The sequence below is a fragment of the Lacerta agilis genome, chromosome 10, assembly GCF_009819535.1.
Source record: "Lacerta agilis isolate rLacAgi1 chromosome 10, rLacAgi1.pri, whole genome shotgun sequence".
Taxonomy (NCBI): domain Eukaryota; kingdom Metazoa; phylum Chordata; class Lepidosauria; order Squamata; family Lacertidae; genus Lacerta; species Lacerta agilis.
Window position 1 is genome coordinate 64,225,476 of NC_046321.1, and position 24,137 is coordinate 64,249,612.

At 43.6% G+C, this 24,137-nt stretch overlaps 1 protein-coding gene across 1 annotated transcript in view; it reads right to left on the reverse strand.

Moving 5' to 3' along the window:
- Window positions 1-13,485, reverse strand: part of LHFPL3 (LHFPL tetraspan subfamily member 3) — a 237,325-nt gene extending 223,840 nt beyond the window's left edge. Inside the window, exon 1 of the mRNA XM_033163535.1 lies at window positions 12,984-13,485. Coding sequence (XP_033019426.1) covers window positions 12,984-13,485 — 502 coding nt within the window. The remainder of the gene's footprint in view (window positions 1-12,983) is intronic.
- Between the last annotated feature and the right edge of the window lie 10,652 nt (window positions 13,486-24,137).

A 24,137-nucleotide genomic window follows, 5' to 3' on the forward strand; every position in this document is an offset into this window, starting at 1 on the left:
GAATAACAATCCAATGTAGTGATATATCTGTGCCATTACTTGTCATACTGCAGATGGCTGCACATAATGTTGAACAAGGATAAAATATGTTTCGTTTTCGTTTCTGAAATCCGCTCGCTGTAATTACAGAAGGTTTATCTATTCCACTGATTACTTCGAAATAAAGCAACATGACCGCTGCTCTTCAGAAGAGTTGGTACAGCAATATATGCAGACTTATGTTCAGAAAGTCTATTGGGAGTAAAAACTGAAGGATGAAAACAAATCAAGTTGCCTGTATATGACTCCTCTTCCCTTCCATACTCTATGGCAGAGATGGCCAACATGGCGCTCTCTAGAAATAGCTGGACTACAACTCCCATCAGCCCAAGCTGGCATGGCCAGTGATGCCATGTTGGGAGTGGCAGTCCAGCTGCATTTGAAGAGCATCATGTTAGCTACCCTTGATCTATGGATTGTAGCCAGCTGAATTCTACTCAGCATAGACCGACTGAAACTAATGGACCTCAGTTAGCTGTATCCATCAGTTTTAAGGGGTCTACTCAGAGGATGACTCTTGCTGGATACAACCCCATGTCTATAAAACTAAAAATGAAAATTAGATTGGAAGACTATGCACCCAGTTTGACGCTTTGCAGCACCACCTTTCTTCTGCTCCGGGAGGCAAGTCCCATGCCCTGTGCCACAGTGTGCCAGGGAACCAGCCTCAATCAAATTCTATTATTGGAGAAAATGCAAATGGTTTTTGTCCTTGGATCAATGAGAAATCCAGCAAAGTGTGCTGTGGAAAGTCAAGGTCTCCCATTGACCCTGCACCCAGTCCTAAGGGCCACCCAAGTAGCCTTTGGCAACCTGGTGCCCTCCAGATGTTTTGGATTACAGCTCCCAGCAGCCCCAGCCAGCATGCTGGGGATTGTTGCTCAAAACATCTGGAGGGCATCAGATAGGCAAACACTAAACTACAGTCTGTTTCTCCTCTACTCAGCCCTTTTTGCAGCACTTCTCACTTCCCTGCCTGCTGACCCTTACAGCTACAGCAAGGAGTAGGTTTGCCTTATTCTTTCTATAAGAATAGTCAACACAGTTTGATGTGTAAAGAATAAAGCCTACCTCAAAAGTGTCAAATGCTGCCAGGAAGAGTGAAGTGAAGGCACACGCTTAGGAGTTGGTTGCAGGGTGAGCTGCGCCGGAGCGAGCTGAGGGCTAGCTGGCAGAGAGTCTTTTTATTAGCAAGAATATGCACACGTTTAGGAACAGGTTGACCTTTAGCATGTTTACATCATGAGCCGACATGCATGTTTCCTCTGACATTTGTGAGACCTGCTCCACCATGCCATGTTCCTACCTAGTGGAAAGTAAGCCATGCCTCTGCAAAGGCGGTAAAGGTCACAGACATGAGTGTGACGCACGGGACAGGCTATGGCCTACCCAGGTCAGGCCAGAGTGATTGCTACAGAAGAGTACTTCTGTACTCTCTCCACCTGATTCTTTGTTCTGAACTGCCCCAAGTAGCTCCTGTTAGTCATGCCACACTTCTAGCAACCATAAGATGTGAAACACTGCAGAACAAAGCTACTATCTCTAGCCAATTCAATTCTTAGACATTACTACAGGTCTAACTTTCATGGATTTGTCCAACACAAAATGCTCTAATGATCAGTGTTGCCCTGTATAAATATAATAGGGTACAGAAAATGACAGTTCTGTTGTACGTAGGGAAATTAAAAAGTGCAATGAGGGGGACAAACAAGGAATAGAAAGTCAAGGACATGTGGAACCAGAATTGGCCTCCATAGTCACTGTTTAGACCGTGTTCATGGAAGACAATCTTACTTGGCTACGAGTGGTCGCCAAAGAAGAAGAAAGTCAGCATTGCTATAGTAATGCAAAGTTTGTTTTTATTATCCTACAATGAAAGTTAGAACTGGATTCCACTATCTAAAGCCAATAACAGCATAAAAATGTAAACTAAACATCATATGGAAAACCCAGCAAAACATCTACCTGTAATCAGTGCTCAACAACAACAACAACAACACCACACTCTGTAGCATCAGTTTGGAATTGATGGATCATAAGCCGAACGAAAGTGGGTACCCCCAGAGAGAGCCGAGTGGGAGAAAGAGGGAGAAAGGAGGAATGCAAGTTGTGGAGAAATACATGTCAAACGTGGTAAAAGCAATCAGAATCGGGCTCCATTTTCCAGCAGATGAGGTTCAAAGAAGTGCCATGGGTAAGTTTGTAGACTACTGACCTACATTATTAGCACCAATGCAGCTAGCTAATCCACTCCTTTGCCCAATCAACCTCCACAAGGGCCATCATCTCCACCACCAACTAATTCGAATCTGAACTGGCATGAACACTCCTAGTTACTAATTCTTTTCTCTTTTATCTTCCCCACACTCAGTACCCAAGCTTAAAATGGGAATTCATCGCAAAGCCTGTGACCGACAGAACAGCCTTCCACTAAGCTCCATTTACTTAGAAGCCAGGGCTTTTTATTTCCTCCAAGGAAGAATGATCAGAATTGCAGCCTTCAGGTGACAGTGCAGATACATAACATGACTGAAACTTACATATAAAACTATACTTAATTCTTGATAGCTTTACATCAGACACTGTACAATTGGTTCCCACTCTGTGATTGTTCCTGGAACTGAAGCTATATTAGTCTAGTGATTGAATTATAATGCAAGACTATGTCTGAAATAATATTATAGTCAGTTTTAGAATTCATGCTCCCTCTACAATTTTCTGCAGAGAACAGTTACTGCTAAGAATTTATTTTTTTATTTATTTAAGTACCTGGCTAGGCTCTCCACAGCATGTAAAAATGTGGGTGTACTGGCAACAAACTATTCAAGTTATTTTGCTGACTCTGCATTTTATTGCAGCACACACGACTGGAGCATCTATTCTTTCCCACCATACTGTGCACAGTTATATCCCAATTTGACTACATAGTCCCAAATATTATATACCAAATGAACATCGCATCTATTGTTAACAGGCTGGGCAGAATGGGCTGCATAACAGCAGCTTTACAATGCCACCATAAAAGACGGATATGTTGGTATATCAGAGTAACAATAATTCATGCATTTATGCAAAGAATAGGAAGTTCAGTTTATAAGGAACAAAAGAGACGTGTATAATGCATACCAGTGCTACTATTTTATGTTAATCCTATTTAAAAATGATGAGGTTGCCACTGTAATGTGTGCCACTGAAATCACTTTCAAAGTTAGGTGTGTTGTTAGAATTATGGGTTTCCTCGATAAAGGATCTGCACCGTTAAAAGCTTTAAAAAGAAAACGGCAACAGCAGTTTTTCCCCGTAATGGTTAACTCAACGCTGGGGAAAGCTGTACTTATTGAATTTATCACACCACTATTAATGGCAGAGAACCCTTGAGGGGGGGGGGTGGGAAAGGGTGGCAACAATGCTTACAGATGTTTCGCACTACAGCCAGCAGCAAACATACCACCACAACCACATCTAGGTAGTACTTAACTAAGAGGTACTATAGTTAGGAAATAAGGAGTTTCAGTGGTTTGTATATTCCTTCTCCATTCCACTTTCCCCCTGTTCTTTCGGTAGGTTTTTTTTTTTTAAGTCTTTATTATTATTTTTAAAAATTACAAATAACACTAAAAAACAATTGACAAACATCAAGCAACTCAGAACAAGACAACACAACACAAAAGAAATAACAGAAAAGAAAAATCTACATATTATACATAACTTACAATCGGTTCTGCATCTTCACAAAAAATTAAAAAATGACTTCCAATTAATCTCGCTGTATATAACTCTTTTTTCTACATTATCACACTATTCTTTCGGTAGTTTGATTTCACCCCATTTAGCACTGGCCTGGTTAATGCCAACCAGCAAGGCCTTCAAACGGAGAGTCCAGGATTTGAGGTGGGTTTCTAAGCCCTGGTTATAGGGCAAGGCTGCTGCAGGAGTTGCCCACCAAAGGCCAAAGCAAGGGAGGGCAGCCGCAGCCGCAGCCCAGCACCAGTGTAGGAGGACAGGACAGAGGGGGAAGAAAGAACTGAGAGTGGTGGAGGGGACCCTTTCCCCCATTCTTTGGACCCCATGGGAAAATTAACATATCTGCTGTTAACTGGAACTGGGTATGAAGAGAGCAGCTAAATGGGACACAGTTGTGGGCAGCCTAAGGAAGTACCACCCACCTTGGGCCTTCCCGTAAAAAGCAAGTCTAGTGATGTCTAGACTAGGGTGATGTCTGCTGTTTCTAGAACTTTTCTTGTTGTGGAACTCTTGTGGGTGAGTTGAGCGTTTGTTTGGACCCCAGGTGGGAACCCAGAGGCAGAGAGGGAGAGTGTGCCAGAAGGAAAATGAATTAATATTGATTCATATATTAGTAACTTTGCATTAATATAACATTTTTAGATGCAACTGTTTTGTTGTTGTTTCTGTTTACTCCAGACCCACACCTGGAACACTGTGTCCAATTCTGGGCACTACAATTTAAGAAGGATGTTGACAAGCAGGAACGTGTGCAGAGGAAACTAACCAAGATGATCAAGGGTCTGGAAACCAAGCCTTACGAGGAACGCTTGAAGGAGCTGGGTATGTTTAGCCTGGAAAAGAGGAGACTGAGAGAAGATATGATAGCCATCTTCAAATATCTTAAGGGCTGTCACATGGAGGAGGGAGCGTGCTTGTTTTCTCCTGCTCTGGAGGGTAGGACTTGAACCAATGGCTTCAAGTTACGAGAAAGGAGATTCTGACTAAGCATTCGGGGGGGGGAACTTTCTGACAGTAAGAGCTGTAGAACAGTAAGAGCTGCAGTAGAACAGACTCTCATGAGAGGTGCTGGACTCTCCTTCCTCGGAGGTTTTTAAGCAGAGGTTGGACGGTCATCTGTCATGGATGCTTTAGTTGTGATTCCTGCATTGCAGGGGGTTGGACTAGATGACCCTTGGGTCCCTTCCAACTCTAAGATTCTATGATTCTAAGATATCTGTTGCTGCTTCTGTTTGCTGAACATTTTGAATACAGTCAATCCTCGTTTTGCATGGGGGTCCCGTTCCGGACCTCCTGGCCCATGACAGCCGAGTATGCATAAGCCCATTGTGCCCCTCCATGACATTTTGGAACTACTTCCGGATTCGGAGCACAACTGCGTGTCATTTAAATGCGTCTAAATTGGGAGTTGCCTGTATAGTAAACAGTGTAGAAATTCAATAATCAATCAGTCAATCAATCAATCAATCCTAGCTGGCACCAATATAGAAGTGATTCTGTGCTGTGGTTAAAGCAAACCATGAAAGAGAGTATCTCATTCATGCTGGAGATGAAGCGCAGAAACCCAGAATGCACTTCCTGAATGGGAAGAGAATGTTATGGCTACTGCACCAGACCAGAAAAACCACAAGAGCCCATGTGAGGTAATGATAGCAATATGTTCACAATCATGAATATCCCTGTTGGATTCCAAGGGAGAAAAGTCAAGGAGCAGCCTCCACACCAGGTGGTAAACATGTGTTCTAGATTAACCATACATCCGCATTAGTGTACAGTGACTGTTCCCATTCTATATGCAAAAGGCACGAATCTATTACACTTATTTATAAATAAGTGAATAATTCATCTGTCAAGAGCAAACAATAAAAAAAATCTAGCATCTAAAAGCAAATAAAAGTATTAATGAAATTCTTGTTGTGGAATATCAACGGATTCAAGGGATCCCTCCTGGCAGGCTTGGTTTGCTCCCCCTCTAGATTTATTCTGGTCAGGGACATAAGAGGTAACTGAGCAACTGAGGCATTCACATTACTGGTTAAAATAAGAGTTGTTAGTTACCATTAGCAATTTCAAACCGTTTTCAGTAGCTCATATATATGAGGTAACACTGATCTGGAATGGTAAAGAATTGGTTCAGCAGGTGAACCAAGACATAGGCTGGAAGAAGGGCCTACACACACCTGACTCTAGATACCTTGCCATAGAAAAAAGCTCAGGTTTAAAAAGAGCCCTGGCAACACATCAGACTTCCAGGAGGAACGATGGCGGACTAATCGTCTATTGCCAACACTCTGTCAACAGAGACAATTATGTGGCGATTAATGATAGCCAAGATATAAATCTTGGTTAACACACACACACACACACAGAGAGAGAGAGAGAGAGAGAGAGAGAGAGAGAGACAGACAGACAGACAGACAGACAGACTGAGATTGAGACTGAGACTGACTTGAGAGCAGATAGTTCTGCTGCTTCTCCTCAACAGGATGGTTGGTTCCAACAGCCTTTGGGGGGGGAGGCCCAGCCGGTGGGGGAAAGTAGCAGAGAGTAAAGGTAAGTGTAAATGGCCACTCACCTGCCTGCCTGCCGCTGCTTTCCTTCCTCCTAACCAACAGCTGTACACTCAAACCTAGACCTTCTCCACTGTCTGTATTTGCAGATGAAAACTTAAAAGAGCCATTGGCAAATCGCACCTCAACAAGTCAAGATGATTACAACTGCCTCTTTAACTCCATTATTTGCAAAACAGTTTCCATAGCAGCCTAACACCAGAGTAATTATGCTGCTTTGAAAGAGAAGGGCAAACCTTGCAGAGAGACGTGGTAACTATGCATTATTTTGTGTCATTTATGAACAAGCAACCCAAAAAAACCCTGAGACCTTTAAGTTCTCAGTTTGGCTGCCCCTGTCCACTTTAAAGTGTGTTAAGGCAGTAATTAGTGTCCCGTGGGCTTAATCTATCCTGACAAATGAAGGGCTTTCCAGCTTTAGCTAAGTACTTCATCGCCAAATGCTGAAGAAAGGGGGAAGCTAACAAACTTTCATGGCTGCTCCTTCCTACTTTTCCTGCTGTCTCCCTCTTGCTGCCAGAACCAGTCTTGGTCAGCTACAACTACACCAGGGGTAGCCAACATTGTGCTGTCGGGCTACAGCTCCCATTATCTCTAACCACTGACCATGCTGGTTGGGGCTTGTGGGAGCTGTAGCCCATCAACACCTGGAGGCACGATGTTGTCTACCCTTGGACTACACCAGTACTGTCAAGAGGAAGGCAAAATACTTGACCCATCATCACCCGTGTTTTGCTGTCAAGTGGCCAGTTAGGTAGTCACTGTCGGCTGCAGTTATGCAGGCCATGGCCTTACAACACGACTAGTTTGCTAAAGCACATCAGTTCCTAGAAAAGCACCGTCATATTATTTCTGAAAAGGGAGAAGCTGCTGTTTGCCAAAAAAGCAATCTTCTGTGACTCAATTTAGCTGACCAGAGGAGTCCAGGCATGAAGCCACTGTTTTAAAAGCCTAGAAAAAACAGGACCATCGAGCATAGCTTGCTTTATCAAGAGGATGCCAAAACAAGAAAGAAGGAGACCATCCAAAACTGGAGAACAGGTTTTCCAAAAAGAGACATCATGTCATTTCCATTTCAGTTTAAGCACTGATTTTCCCCATGAAAATAACCACCTGCTTCAGAAACTTTACTGTGGCAACATTTCACTTAAATTTCAGTCATCGCTCTTTGCCAACTGTACACTTGAATTTTCCCCAGCAATCCAATACATTAAAACAAAGCCAAGCTGTAATTAGTTTTCCTGGGTGGAAGGAATGGAGTCAGCAATAAAGATGACAAACCTGTGTTTTGCCAAGAGACAGAATCCATAACTTTCCTCTCTGGGATTTAATCTAGCAGTCTTGAATTAACACTTTAGAAAGCTGTACAGTATTAGAAACCTTCTTTGAGATTATACATTGCTTTAATTTTCTCTGGGAGCATAATAGCCAAGGATTTAGCTGCTTCATCTGAGTAGAAATCTAAGAAACATAGTCTAGGGTCCATGGTGGGGAACATCGAGCCCAAGAGCCTAAACAGGCCCCCTAGGCCTTGCCATTTGGCCCACGAGTCTGTTTCAGCAAAGCCACAATGACCAAATAAGGTTACTCCTTTACAGTGAAAGGGCAATCCCTTAAGAAAAACTATTGGACTTCAGGTATCTGAAGAAGTGTGCATGCACACGAAAGCTCATACCAAGAACAAACTTAGTTGGACTCTAAGGTACTACTAAGGTCTTAGTTGGTCTCTAAGGTACTACTAAGGTCTTAGTTGGTCTCTAAGGTACTTAGTTGGTCTCTAAGGTACTACTAAGGTACAAACTTAGTTCGTCTCTAAGGTACTACTGAGTGCTCACTAGAAGGACAGATCCTGAAGTTGAGGCTTCAGTACTTTGGCCACCTCATGAGAAGAGAAGACTCCCTGGAAAAGACCCTGATGTTGGGAAAGATGGAGGGCACAAGGAGAAGGGGATGACAGAGGATGAGATGGTTGGACAGTGTTCTCGAAGCTACTAACATGAGTTTGGCCAAACTGCGGGAGGCAGTGAAGGATAGGCGTGCCTGGTGTGCTCTGGTCCATGGAGTCACGAAGAGTCGGACACGACTGAACGACTGAACAACAACAACAAGGTACTACGGGAAGGAATTTTTTATTTTATTTTATTGGACTTCTGTAGAAGCAAAGCATACAGTTCCCCATTACTCTTTAAAAAATGAGTTTGCAAATTAATTTTCAGGACATTAGTTAACATCAGTAGGCTTTTTATAGTTATCTTGGGTGTACAGCATGTAGAGAAAGGACCTATATAAACTGCAAGGGCATTAAGTGCACTGAGAGAACCATATTTTGAAAAAGCTGGACAGCCTGCAGGAAAAATTATTAGCATTAATTATAAGGAACTGAAATCATTGTTTCCTTAACAATTTCAAAGCCATTAAATCCTCTTTCCTCCACCCCACCTCTCCTTACCAAACACTGACAGGATAGCAGTAGTTTATGGGAGGTACTATGCTTAGGAACATTCAAGGGGTGGGTTTAATTACCGTAACTTGCAACTAAAGTGAAGCTGCTCCACAGTAGGCTGCTCCTTGAATTCTTGACAGGTAAACCAGTAAGACCACAATAATATGTACTCTTTTTTATTTAAGTGAAGCAGTGTAGTGGTGTTTATTTTTTAAGCATTTAATTTCCGTCTGTCTCCAAACACATGTCTATTCTGCAGCTTTGGAAACTTTAACCTTGTTGGGGGGAAAGTGCATACAAACTATGTATACAGAGGACTTTGGTACAAATTCAAACAGAGAGTTTATAAATATTAAAAATATTGCCATTTAAAAAAAACCCAGCATTGCTCATTTGTACAGTCATAAAGTTAACAGATAAGTAAAGTTGGCTTCCTATGTATATTAATTATATGTATAGAACAAATGTGCCCGAATCCATTTCTGCTATGTGAAAAGTAATCAGCACTAGGCAATATGCAATAAAGAGGAAGGCACGCTGTTTTAGTAAAATTAATTTGGAAAATTTAACGGTCAGCTTGCAATGTTAATTCACAACAGTGCTCTTGAATTCACCGACAGATTATAAGCATTATGTGGAAGCAAATTATCAACATCTAATGATACCGTGACCACCTGAGAATGGGTTCAGTAAAGCCTTTCACAGACATAAGTCTCTAATATAGCAATTTGTATTTATCTGCATCATGTTTTATATGCAGGGAGTGATTTGCAGAACCATTTGTATTACTTTAATCTGAAAAACAGTCCTGATGAACATGCAGTCGTTTATCAAATGTGATTCACACAAGTGAGGCACAAATCACCTTATATATTTAGCATTCAAAATGATACAATGGTAGTGGGCATTGATCAGAAGTGGAATTTAAGTTAAATCTAACATGTCTGCAAATCCAGAATATTCTTCTGCAAGCCAGACCACTTTATTGAAATACATTCGTTTTTTTCATCAAACCCACTGCAGGACATGGAGGGATAAAGGAGGGTGTGCTCATGCTTTAAGTATCAATTTTGCAGTAAGCACTAATGTTAATATCAAGATACCTGTATCCTGGGAAACTTGCAAGCGCAATAAACATTAATGTGTAGTAATGATTCACATGCTTCGGCGCTACAAATGCCACATTGCTATTACATGCCATACATAACAAATATACATGCTCACTCAATTCCACGATGGACTTAAAAAAAAAAACCAAAAAATCGAAAATATGAAATCCTTGTCCAGGTTACAAATTAAGGAAATGCAAAGACACACTAATTAGTACCCTTTCAGATCTTCCCAAAAAGTGAACAGCGAAACATAATTGCAAGCATTTTACAAATGCAAAATAAAAATATACTTATGATGTAATACCTAAGTTTACATAGCCCACCCCACAACATAAATTTTCTGGGAAGCTCACAAAAGAAATACAAACAGAACTAGATATGCAGATTCACCTAGGTACATAATAGGCGCATGCTTTTTTAATCCTATAATTTTATCTCAATCCAATATGTAATGAACTAAATCTGACGTTTTGAATGGGATCAGACTTGAATGAGAGAGGTCAGGAAGGCAAAAGTGCCTAGAAAATATACCAGAGGTCCATACAAAATCACAATCTCTGGCAGTAACCACCATTCAAATTAATTTCTGAACGACAACTAAGCTTGCAGAGCACACATCTCTGCAGAAATCTCTACTATATGGCTAAATATAGCACCTGAGTAAAACTTCCAAGAGCATATTGTTTGGAGGCATTTCCCTCTGATTTCAACCACATTATACCTACAGCAAGAACATGCACCTTCCGTTCTCTCTGGAAGAATCCCAAGAAGAATTTCTGTTTGGATTTCACATAACTATATCCCACCCACCCACCCACCCCGAACACAAATTAATCACCCTTTTTTATTTGATTTCCCCCCCCCCCCCAAAATATCATTGCCTGCTTTGCCCTGGGACCTCCATTCCTCCTTTCACTTTCTGGCAAAATACCTCCGTAAAAATCTCTGTCATTTGCTTATTTGTCTCCCCTCTTGAGGCTCAAATAATTGACACTTGAACATAACCAAGTTATATGCATTGCACCATACCTTTCTTTAAAAAACACACACACCCCAAAACCTCTTTCCAAGGTGCTTTCCAAGGGCAGATTTATACCCCAGGTTACACATCTACACCACAATGTTAACCGATCAGATCCTTCCCCCTGGAACATGTTTTAATGTTGTTAGCCACTGTGGGCATTTTTTAAATGGAAAGGCAGAGTATAAGTGTAACAAATATATAAAACACTGGCCATGCCTGACCTGGCCACAAACTGATTCATATTGACGATATCCTCAATAACTAGACCCAGACCCTTCCTCGTCAGCTATAAATGGATACCCTGTTAGAGGGTTCATCTTGGTACTCTCGGCATTTCGCTTTATATTTTAGAGGTTGAAGTGGTGCGGCATATCTGCGTTTCCCTTGCCCTCTTTTGTCACATTAGCTACACAGCTGTTTTTGTCACTCCAAAGCTAAGCCTTGGTCAGAAAGGTTGAACAAGAGTCAGTGTGACGTAGCAGTTGAGTTGCTGGACTTGGCTGCATGCTCAGATTCTCAACTGGTCAGAAGCCTCGGAGTGGTCATCCCATAACCTACCTCAAAGGGTTATTGGGAGGATAACACAAGGAAGGAGGGAACAATGTATTTTTCCTTCCTTGCAGGATGTAAATATATACGATACATACATAAAGAAAGGCTGGAGACAGTAAGCAATCTACTAATGTCATGGGCTTTTAACTGCCATCTCTTTGCTTTCCAAAGAGTCACTTAACAGCTAACTTGGAAGCTACAGATGTAGGCTGCACACTTACCTGGTGCTATGCAGCATTGTGACTTGTTTAACAAATAAAACGTCTATAAGGTTGGGCTGCATGGCTCTTGGGGGAAAAACTACAGAGGCTTCCTCCCATTGTACTATCATACAGAGAAACCAAACCTTGCAAGAGAGACTCCCACGACTCCCAACAGTCACAGCTGTCCCTCAACCAGACATGAATAACAAGACCTCACCCATGTTGAGAAGCAGCATTCATTTGTCATAGCAAGTGCCACCGAAAGCTATACCAGAAGCACCTTAAGAACAGAGCAACTTTGCTTGTCTGGTGGGATTTCTTTCAACCATTCCCCAAGGTTCTCATTACCATTTCCTTGTGACCTTTCCTTAAGTACCAGCCTCTGCCAGAGGACAGATTTGTCACTGTGAGCTAAAACGTGGCTCTTGCAAGGTCTCATCCACTCAGTCCTTTGGAAAGGTGCACAGCAGCGGTCCTGTGTCTTTCCCCCACATGCAAGACCCTAGTGCAGTACAAATTTGCCCAGAAAGAGAGGCATATATACCGTACGTAACCTGTCAGCCCACATTTGTCACTGCTAGTGCTGGTGTGGCAATTTTCTCTCTTAGGGACGGTTTCAAACCCCAAGCAAGCATCCCTAATCTCTGCAAGAGTTCTTTCCTGGGTGACAACGCTTTCCGACACATTGCTTTGAATGCAACACACCCACCCCTTTGTGGGCAATGTTTTGCCCCAGCTTATCCCTCCGCATCTTTTAAGCGCACCTAAGTTTATTTCTACTAACTATCCAGCCCTGCAGGGGAATTTAACCTGCGAAAGCCATTACTCCCCTTGGAATACAGCTTTCTCCCCACCACCAGAGCAAAAAGGCTACCTAACACTTTTGCCACCCACAAAATGAAGAAGAGCTTTCCATGCACACAGGTTTGCACCTTGCATTTCTAGATGCTGCCTTGCCCCCGGGGTGCATGGGAGATGCTTGCTTATATCCCGCCCGCCTCCTTTGGAAGCGACTGGTTGGTCCGGCGGGGTGACAGTGGTGCCAGCCCGGCAGGACTCGGGGACATCATAATTCCAAGGCTCGACTCCGTGGGATGAGCAGGAGGGTTCCCCTGCCTTCCTAAGGAAATGCACATTTCGAGGACCAGAGGTGGGGTAGGCTGTGGGGGCGGGGGCGGAGGGCGTGAGGCGATCGCGTGCAGGTTACCTAACTGCCCCACGGACGGGGCTGGGACGCGCGAGTTCCCTCCCTCCCTCCCGGCCCCTGGGCAGGTGCGCCCTTAACCCCTGACTCACCGGAGGTCAGCTGCATCCAGGCGCAGATCTTGTAGACGGTGGCCGTGTTGCAGAAGAAGAAGAGGATGAAGCAGACGATGCAGGAGATGATGAGCACCATGGAGAGCCCGATGAAGAAGGAGGCGGCTTTGAAGGCTCCCGAGGGCAGGCTCGAGAAGTCCGTGAAGCTGCCCTGGCACGTGAGTTCCCGGGAGAAGCCGCTGCCCGTGCAGAAGTGGAAGAGCCCGAAGTAGCCCGCCTGAGGCGTCTCCACGCCGTCGCCGATCCAGTACGGCTGGAAGAAGCACACCACGTTGACGATGGCGAAGCAGATGGTGAAGATGGCCCACAGCACCCCGATGGCGCGCGAGTTCCGCACGTAGTTGGTGTGGTACAGCTTGGCCGCCTCCTGAGGAGGAAGGAGAGCCCCGGCCGACGCCGAGCCCCCAGCCAGAGACGCCGAGCCCCCGGCCGACGAGGCGGCCGCTGGAGCCGCCGCCGCCGCCGCCGCCGCTCCGGGCATGGTGGCCGAGAAGAGCCCCTCTCCGATGCGCCCCGCGTGCCGCAAGCGCCAGCCCCGCTTCACGCGCCCAGGCGCCGCGGCATCGCCAGGCAGGCAGGCGGGCGGGAAGGCAGGCGCGCTCCTCCTTCTCCCTCCGAACCCGCAGGAGAGGCGAGCGCCGGGCGGGACCCGAGGAAGCGCCCGGCTCGCTTCTGGCTGGCGCCGATCCGGGATTCGAGGGACCGAGCTGCCGCCGAGCCGCCGCTGCTGCTGGTGGTGGTGGTGGTGCCGCCGCGCGCGGCAAGTGCACTGAACACTCCCCCTAGCGCAGCTCCGTCGCTGCGCTGGAGAGCCCGGCTTCTTCGCTGCTGCGCAGCCGCGCCCGGGGTGGGGAGGGGGGGAGAAGGTGGGTGAGGAAGGAGGAGAGAGAAGCGGGCAGGCGCCCCTCACTCACTCACTCACGGGCGAGGGGCGGGAGCTCCGCCTGCCTGCCTCCCTCAGGCCGCGTCTCCAGGCCCACAAATGGCGGGAGCAACAGGAGGACGGTGGCACGTGTCGAGGGCCCAGTCAGAAAAGGTTATATATTTAATATATGGAGGGGGGGGGGACCGAGGAGGATATGTGGGTTTCAGCCTGTGGTTGTTTTTTTTCTTCCTTCTTCTCCTTCAAATTTTTCGCTAATACATTTCGCACCGATAATATTTAATTTTACACTTATAAATTTCACCCTGCGTGAGGCGCTGAATGCTCAACAGGCAATGCTTTCTCCTGCCTCCCTATCATCACCTCCATGGGGTACAGCTGCACCTGTTGAATCACTGATAATAGAAGAGGGGGGTGCTAAAACGGGGGGGGGAGAAACCGGGTCCTTCTGAATGGCCCTAGGAGCACAAAGATCTAAAACGGCTGTCAAAACGCATTAAATCAATCAGTTTATTTATTATTATTATTAATAATAATAATAATAATAATAATAATAATAATAATTTTATTTATACCCCGCCCTTCCCAGCCAGAAAACCGGGCTCAGGGCGGCTAACATCAATTAAAATCACAGCAAGAAAACATTAAAACGATCAATTTAAAATAACAGATTAAAATACAAATTTAAAAATTAAATTAAAACTGCAGGTCTCATTTATTGCATTAGCCATATGGCCATAGCACATAGTAAAAGACCAGGCAGTAGCCTGACACGATTATGCAAAGAATACAACAGATACTGTTAAAACAATTGGAAGTAAAACCGTACTGGATAAAACAAATAAAATAAAAAGCACTAGCGGGCGTGACGACAGTGTCCATGTTGGGAATATACATAGGACTAAGGCTAAGGGAAGTTGGCCAAAAAGGTGGTCCTGAGTTTCAGGGCCTGTAGTATGTAGATGGCCACTCCACGTGAAACCAAGGGGTTGGCATCCGCCAGTAGATATTTCATGCGGTCATCGTCCCTGGCGATAGTCGGTGGGATTAGAGGGAGAAGCCTAGATCTTATTGAGGCATAAAGTGGGCAGTAGAGGAAGAAGTGAATAAAGTCCTCTATCTTTCCATTGTTGCATGGGCAGAGTCGAAGATCCAGAGGAGTATTGGAAAATACACCCTGTAAGAATGCTGTGGGAATGGCATGAAATTGAGCTAGTGTAAAGGCCCTTCTTAGCGTAGGATTTATCAGATCACTCAGATAGTGGGCCAAAGATCTAACTGCCTTCTGGCCGCATTAGATAGTTAAAAGAAGATATTTAAACGCATTAAAAGAAGAACATTTGGTTGATTTACCGCAGCAGATTTTTTTTTTTTTAAGGAACCATATTTGGATACCCGGACAAAAAAGTTTTGCCCTTCCTGATGGCTGTGGGAACGCAATGATCTGATGGCAGAACTTTTGGGTTGGTGAGCACAAGTTGATAATCCTGCAGGGAAGCCTGTGAGTGTGCTTTCAACTGACAATTGTAGCACAAAAGAAAGCATACAACTGGGCGCCAAGCCGCCCTCTCTAGGGAAAGCTTTCTACAAACAGGAGTGGCAATTGCCGAGGGAAGGACCCTCTTTTGTCTAGCTGCCCTCCACATAATTCAGAATTCGTGGAGACTCAAATTTAAGACAGGTTATATGAAGGACAACCTACACATGCTCTGAAATCAGTACAGGTGCCATGCTCTTGAGAACCAGCAAGCTGGCAGGCACAAGAAACAGGACCTTTTTAGCCGTGGCCCCATCACTGTGGAAATCCTCCCATCAGGTGCATGTCTGGCTCCCTCCCTGGTTGTCTTCAATCATGAGTTAAAGACTTGACTATTCCAAACTGCTTGGAATTAGGTCGGTGCTTAAGTGCTGCTGCTTTTAGCCACCGTGCTGTGTTGGTTAGTTTAACTGCTTTAACTCTTTTAAACTGATTTTATGATTTTCACTGAAAACACCTTGAGAAGGCCTTTGGCCCATAACGATAGTATTAAAATACCAAAATAAATACATAAGTAAAGTAAACCTAAGCACAGTGACAGAGAAGGTCTCAGCCAAGCACACTTCCGGTGATGGTGACAGAGGCTTTTCTATGTATTTATGTTGATGCACACATAATAGATTATGACATAAGGCAGATACCCCAGTCTGGAAACAAATCAGAAGCCAGTGAAACCGATTTATTACGGAAGTCATGTGACCCAAATAATGAGCTGTGATCAACAATGTGGCTGCTGTATTCCGGGATAGTTTAAAGTTTCCAGACACTTTTCAAAGGCAGCCGCACACAGAGAACATTGCAATCATTCAAAGTATGATGATGACTAAGGCATGTGTCATCATGGACAGATCAGCATTTTCCAGAAATGAAGACAGCTGACACACCAGTCTGTGCTGAGCAATGGTGCTGTGGGCTGCAGCTGCCACTTGAGCAGGAACAACACCAGGCAGGAAACCTAGATTCTTTTACGGGAGGGCTGCCCCATCCAAGAAAGCACAAACTTGCCATCCCCATCTGTCTCTTAGCAACCTCAGACACTATTTCAACAACGATAAAATGTGGCTTGGAGATTTTACTCATTAAACTGGTGGTTCTCAAAGCGTGTGGCAGGAGATGATGGCATTATCGTTAAATAAATTGGAGTTCTTGTGATTAAATATACCAAGAAAAAAGTGCACCAAGAACTCTGGCCAGTAAATTTCAATGGTGGGAATAAATCCTACTCACAAGTCAAAAAACAAATTTGTTGTTTTTAAGTAACAACAAATTCATATTAGTCCATACTCAGAATGGCCGTTTCATGTATTGAGCCAAAGTTAAGAGCCGATTCTGGGTCAAAAACCAGGACAGGGCCCTGTTTCGATGTGGACACCTTCGTCAGCTAGTTTTTTAGGGGTAGTGTTAATTTGTAAAACTCGTATGAATATATCTTGTAATTTCTATGATGTAGCAACTAGGTGTGGATTGATCAGTGTGTATCTCAAACGCACAGAAAAGTGTCCACATCGAAACAGGGCCCTGTCCTGGTTGTTGACCCAGAATCGACTCTTAACTTCGGCTCAATACATGAAACGGCCATTCTGAGCATGGACTAATATGAATTTGTTGTTACTTAAAAACTTTTGTATTCTTATACTGTAACGAATTATTGTGCCACACATATCATTGTGAGCTGGAAGTTGTAATGTTTGTTAAAGTTTGCATTTTTTGTTTAAGTTTGTAATTCTTTTCAGAATACATACTTTAGTTTGATTTTTGACTTGTGAGTAGGATTTATTCCCACCATTGAAATTTACTGGCCAGAGTTCTTGGTGCACTTTTTCCTTAGGAGATGATGGCAAGCATAGCGGGGGTGGGGGGGAGAGGGAGAGTTTATATTATATTTTGGGAATGACTCATGGTCTTATGTAGCTGCATTGTTTTATACTTTCTGGATGTCCCGTGATCATATTATAAAGTAGTTGTGTTCTGTGTTATAAATCAAGCACTGCTAGGAGTTGTTTCTTTTTGTTTAAAAAAAAATTGGTGTGGAGTGAGCAAATTTTTATTTTGAAAGCGTGGCCTAAAGAAAAAAGGTTAGAGAACCACTGCATTAAACAGTCTATAATCCCAATCAATCAATCAATCAATCAGTGAGGCAAAATTTAATGCCACTTGCATAGGAACGATACCAGACTTCACATTACCAGCAGTTTCATGTAGATGTAAAAAAGGACAGGAGACAGAACAGTACTCTGTATTCTTCAGCACTATCTCTGGTACTACTCTGAGTACCACAGTACTACTGTAAAACAGTGCTTTGTCCTGGTCTAAGATATGGGTGATCATATCAAAAGCTTCAGATTTACTAGTGAAACAGTTATAAATTGAAGGTGTGTCCCTAGTGACTTTGGAAAGATACCGAATGGTGTATCTTAAGTTCTTCCATTCTCTATCTTGTCTGTTTGACCTGACACTGGACTTTGATGTTAGTGAACAGTAAGGAGCATTTGAGTATGAAATGTTGTGTGTAGGACTGCTGCTGAGGGTTTCTGGTTTTTTATAGCCTTGGTACTTATGACCATTGGACCAATATGACTGTATATTGACTTGTTCTTTCAGTTAGCACCACTAACTGAGTCTAGTGAAAGGATCCCAGTTTAGAAATGACGTGGAGCTACCAGATTTAAATGACCATTCACCAAAAACAACTCACAAACCCAGCTGATTTCTAGACACAAATAGCAAGGGTGTTGTTCATTGCTACTATTGGAGTGAAGTAAACATAGTATTTAAGATTTTCCTAGCTCTGCTAGTGCCAGTAAACAATCCCGCTAAGTATCTGGGCCTGGATTTATGAGTTATTTATTGGTTTATAATCTGCTTTTATGGATTATATATTTGCTAATGATCACTGGACAAATACTGCAGTATAGGAACAGATCCATTTAAAGGTAAATACTTTTATTTCTGGATCCGATTGTAAGCCCCACACCCTCTCCAAAGCAAAATAATAGCCTTCATAATGACAAAGTATTGTATTTATGTGTGCTCATACTGAATTTTTAGGAAAACACAATGCATGGGACAGCACAGAATCAAGAGTCTCTTTCTAAAACAATCACTGCAAATCGGTCTCTTTATAACCATGCCCTCTGGAAAGGCACATGTTTATGCAAGAGTTGCCCTCTTAGGGTCTCTTATCATTGGCAGCAAGTTGCTTCAATCCCCTCCCCACCCCCAGCCTTGAAGAATTGGCTTCAACTTTAGCATTAATAATTTGCAACCACCTCAGTCATTTTAAAAGGAATAAAGCAGTAGCAATTCTTCCCCAAGGTGGTTTCTTTGTTCTGCTTTGTTTCCCCTCCACATGTTTCTCTTTGACTTAGGTCCTGCCTGATAGAAGTCTGGCTTGGCAGGCCCTCTGAAAACTTATTATTACTTATGTCTGGCAGCAGCACCAGAAACATGAATAGTGGTGAGGCAATGACAGCATTTAGGTTAGGCAGTTACAGGGTAATAATAAATATCCCTAGCAACAGTTTTCTTAACTTTCCCTCTTCACTTTCTGGTTGACTGGTAATGCCAGTATGGCAGGCTGACTGCACTCATACCTGAACATTATAATTGCTCTGCTCTTCTAAAAACTTATTCTGTGGTCGGCAAAATGGGGAGAAATGATAGGTCACTGCAGAGCCCTGTATGCAGAAAGTAGCAGGTCCAATCCCAGGTGTCTCCAGTTAAAAGAATCAAGTAGCAGGTGATGGGAAAGACGGGTGTTTGAAACCCTTGAAAGTTTCTTCCAGTGGGGTAGGAGAGCTGAGGGGGAAACACACACCTGGCAACCTTTGGTCTACATGGGTAGACAAGTCTAAAAAGCCTGGAACACAAATTTCCACGGCCCTCTAGCAGCTGTGGTGGTGGCTCATCAACCAGAAGTAATATATTTAGCGTTAACTCTGGAAATGTGTACTTGATTCTGACCAAACTAAGCCTCCTAATTTGAATATTATTGTATTTGAAATTTGTTTGTTTCTCATTCTTGTACTGATGTATTAAGTTGTGCCTTAAGGATGCTGCATATCATTGATTAACGTGGGATGGAGGTTTTATGGACATATGGGGGGGGGTCATAGTAATGTGTATTTTGCTCTAGGAGGCTTAGTTTGCACAACAGCAGGAGTCTTATCATGCGAACACAAGTCTCATATACCTGTATACATGACTTGAGGCTACAACACTATGTCTCAGTCTTCTCCCATCTAATATCCTCCAGGTCCTGATCAGAGAACAAGGGAGTTGTAGTCCAAAACATCTGGAGGGCACTAGGTTTAGGAAGCCTGCACTGTCTTCAGAACAATCATGGATTTCCTGCATCTCATTTATTTTTGCCCTGTATGGTCAGAGATGCAACAATAGGCCCAGTACCAGACGTCCATTGTGAATGCTCTGCCCTGTGGTGGATTTCAGCAGGTGCCTGACTGCTCAGGCTATGGCTGGTGGAGACATCTGATTTTTTTTTTTTAAACAGAATTTATTGACATTTTCATAATATAACATAAACCCAACCCCACACCTACAGATAACAAAACAAATACAATACACATAATGTCAGGATTCTTCTTCTTATCTATATACCTTACAAAAAAAAAATTTCTAGTTCTGAATCTTGACGCTTGACTTCCCCCGCCTATACACCTTCGGTTTTAAATGAATATACTATTTCCTTAACAACTTTTCTCTATAAAAAATTTAACTTTACTTAAAAAGAAAAAACACAATTGTCTTAATCTTTGCATTATAACCTAAATCTTAACCAAATATTCTTATAGCTAAACTTATTTCTTCTATCCTTTATCATGCTGCTTTTAACTTAAAATTCAATATCTCCTTACTTATTTAAAATAAACTTGTAATTAACAGGCTTCACACTCCGATCTCGGATACCGTGGCAGACCATTCAGATTATACATTTATTACTTCAACCCACTCCCCTTCTGTCCATTGTCTTTTTCTGTCTTTCACCAGAACCGGATCTCCAATTATCTTCTTCTGGATGTCCACAGATCCAGGCTGCATTCACAACAAACCTTGCATCGAGCTTAAGGATATTCATCCCCTCCATTCTGGGTTTCTCCGTTTCTTTGTGCCATACTTCTTCTTCTTGTAAAAATCTTAATTCCATGTCCCTTGCCCCCAAGCTGCCACCTCGGAGTCTGGATATTGTAAATTTTCCCGTTCCAGGGCTGCCACCCCCAGAAACCGGCCCCCCTTCCATTCGGAGTTGCCCAGCCATCTCAGACCATCCTTCAAACACCTCTCCCAGCTCTTTGCAAAAGTCTGTTTCCATTGTGTAAAACTTTTGAAAAGCCTCTTCTGTGGAAAGTAGGTTCTTTCCATTTACAATTCCACTCAAGACTTGTAGTTTTCGACCAAGCAGTTCCAGTTGAAAGACAGTAAGCATTTCCTCATCCTCCAAATGAGAGTTCAATATCAGCGCGAGCGCAAAGTCCAGCATCTTGGGGAGAAGAGTGGGTATCAAGTTTCAGTTCCTGTCTCTTCCTTCCTTTGTTTCAGTTTTTTCCCACGAAAGTCCAAACCGCCGCCATTTCTCCGATGCCGGAGTATAAAGACCAAAACTTCAAATGGAGATATTTTTTCCCCAGTTAACCCCCGAAGGGAAATCTCAACAGTCTCAGTTTTCAATTTCCAGATACTTTCTGTCAATTAGTGTAGCAGCAGTCACTTAAAGGGTTAATTCCTTTCATCTGCCGAAGGGAGGGAGGCGGGCTGCCTTTCTTCTTTCCCCCAGATCGTTCCAGAGATACAAAGAGTCAATCCATTACTCACCGCCTCTGGGTTCTTTTCACTCACTAAAGACAGGTAGAACTTAGATGCTCATCACAGGCTTTGCCGCCGCAATTTACATCCCGGTTGGGGCATGTCCCCTATAGCCCGGCTCCGTCGCCCCTTCACCCCCACTCCCCCTTTACAGGGGGAGCGGGGGAAGGGTTCGGAGCCACAACGGGCACAGCCGGGGAGCCCAGGGAGCGGGACGCTCTTCCCGCACCCCAACCGGAGCCCCGCTTTGCGGTAGCGGGGCTCCTAACCCCCGGGATGGACTGGGTGCTTCGCAGCCGAAGCAACCCACGACCACCCGCAATGGCGTCAGCCGCCGGAAGTCGGAGACATCTGATTTTGAACCCTTTCTCCATAGATCCAGCACTGAGGGCCTTCTGGCGGTTCCCTCACTGCGAGAAGTGAGGTTACAGGGAACCAGGCAGAGGGCCTTCTTGGTAGTGGCACCCGCCCTGTGGAATGCCCTTCCATCAGATGTCAAGGAAGTAAGCAACTATCCTACTTTTAAAAGACATCTGAAGGCAGCCCTGTTTAGGGAAGTTTTTAATGTTTAATGTTGTATTGTGTTTTTAATATTCGATTGGGTGCTGCCCAGAGTGGCTGGGAAAACCCAGCCAGATGAGTGGGGTATAAATATATTATTATTATTATTATTATTATTATTATTCCTGTGAATTCTATGGGCGGAATTCCTCCTAACTACTATGAAGTTGGCCAACTCTTGTAACTGGAATGGCAGCCTGCCCTTCCCTGTATGGCACCGGCCCTTTCATTGGCATCGGGGTGGTTATTTTCAACTGGCAATGACTAAGTTTGGGCAGCTGGGAGATTTAGATCCCTAGCTAGGGAAAGACCCAAAGTTTGCAACTGCACACATGGGTCATGATCCTTCTCACCCCTGGGCCATGGGAGGCCTCTGGTAAGGTAGACTCTTCCAGTCAACCTGTTTGTGCATTGTGTGGAAGAGAAGGTGTTGGCAGCTGTGTGGTGTTATTGTAGCACTGATGGTCTGCAACATAGAGATCAGTGGGTGGCAGTGGGGTTGGCTGAGATAATTGTGGGAGCGCCTGTAGATGCTGCTATATTAGGGTTTTATTTCTACAGCTATTCTCAACTCTGCTGCTAGAAGTACGTTGAAAGGGGTCGGGGAGAAATTTGATTCAGTTTGCATTTAAATGTAAAGCTTCCTGATCTGTACTTTCCAAAACAATATGCAAACCGAAACAGAGCCATCCTAAAAATTGCATCTCTCGGAATTTTACAGCGCAGTCTTCCAGCCGTGCAATGTGTACAAAAATGCATATAGCAGGAAGTGCATAAGAAATGCCTTCATTATTGAAAATAACATAAAATGCATTGTATCACAGGGAATTTGTTTGCAAAAACATTATGTATATCTCGCTCATGTGGCTGGGTTGCTTTAGACAAAATTGAACACAAAAATGTGTAATTCAGGAGAAATTAATACTAGCATGCTTATGAATTTTAATCAGGTTATATATTGTTGTTGTTGTTCAGTCGTTCAGTCGTGTCCAACTCTTCGTGACCCCATGGACCAGAGCACGCCAGGCACGCCTATCCTTCACTGCCTCTCGCAGTTTGGCCAAACTCATGTTAGTAGCTTCAAGAACACTGTCCAACCATCTCATCCTCTGTCATCCCCTTCTCCTTGTGCCCTCCATCTTTCCCAACATCAGGGTCTTTTCTAGGGAGTCTTCTCTTCTCATGAGGTGGCCAAAGTACTGGAGCCTCAACTTCAGGATCTGTCCTTCTCGTGAGCACTTAGGGCTGATTTCTTTAAGAATGGATAGGTTTGATCTTCTTGCAGTCCATGGGACTCTCAAGAGTCTCCTCCAGCACCATAATTCAAAAGCATCAATTCTTCGGCGATCAGCCTTCTTTATGGTCCAGCTCTCACTTCCGTACATTACTACTGGGAAAACCAGTACAGTATATACAGGTTATATATATCTCAAGTTTGGTTCTTCACATGGACACAATGTTATGTGTTGGGATGGGCAATCTTGTCAATTTCTGTTTTTTTCCACTTTATTATTTTTCCAATCTCAAGTTTGGTTCTCAAACTGGTGAGGAAATGTGAAGAACCAAACTTGAGATTGGAAAAATAATAAAGTGAAAAAAAACAGAAATTGACAAGATTGCCCATCCCAACACATAACATTGTGTCCATGTTACTGGTAGGGCATTGCAGCCGTTGTTCATGGTTGGACCATGGAACCATCCAGTTCTTAATATGATTGTGCTCCTTGTGGCTTTATTTGTAAGTTGCTTTAGCTCTGTCTGCTGTTACCTGTAAGTGCTTTGTTTCAATTGCCACATTTTAGTGCCTTTCTAACGGCTTGCTTTTTCTTGTAAACTGCCTTTGGCATTATTGGTGGGAAGGCAGGATAAAAAATACTTGCTGTAACATATCAGCAAATAAAACATACCTGACTAAGTGGCATACGACAACTTAATAACATGCGAATCACTATGCCAAACAGCTCTGGCTATTTTGGTTGCCATGACATCTCTGGGTGCTATAGACTCTTCTGAGATGTTCCTCAGTCTATCTTGGGGGAAACAGCATTGCCTAGAAGCTGTATAAGCTCATGTTATCTATTTGTTTCTTATGTCCCTAAGACCAGTTTTCGGTGATCCACACCTTGGTTACTTCTGCAGTGCATTGGATATAGGGCTGCCTTTGGAAATAGTCTGGAAATCCCAGTGGGTACAGATTACAGCTGCTGGAGTACTAATTGAGACTATGGGGGACATGATCGTATAATGCCAGGAGGACTGCAGTAGTGATCACTGCCTCCTGTTGGCACTTTTCTAGGCTATTAAGTGTTGATTTTGACCTTTAAAGCCCTTC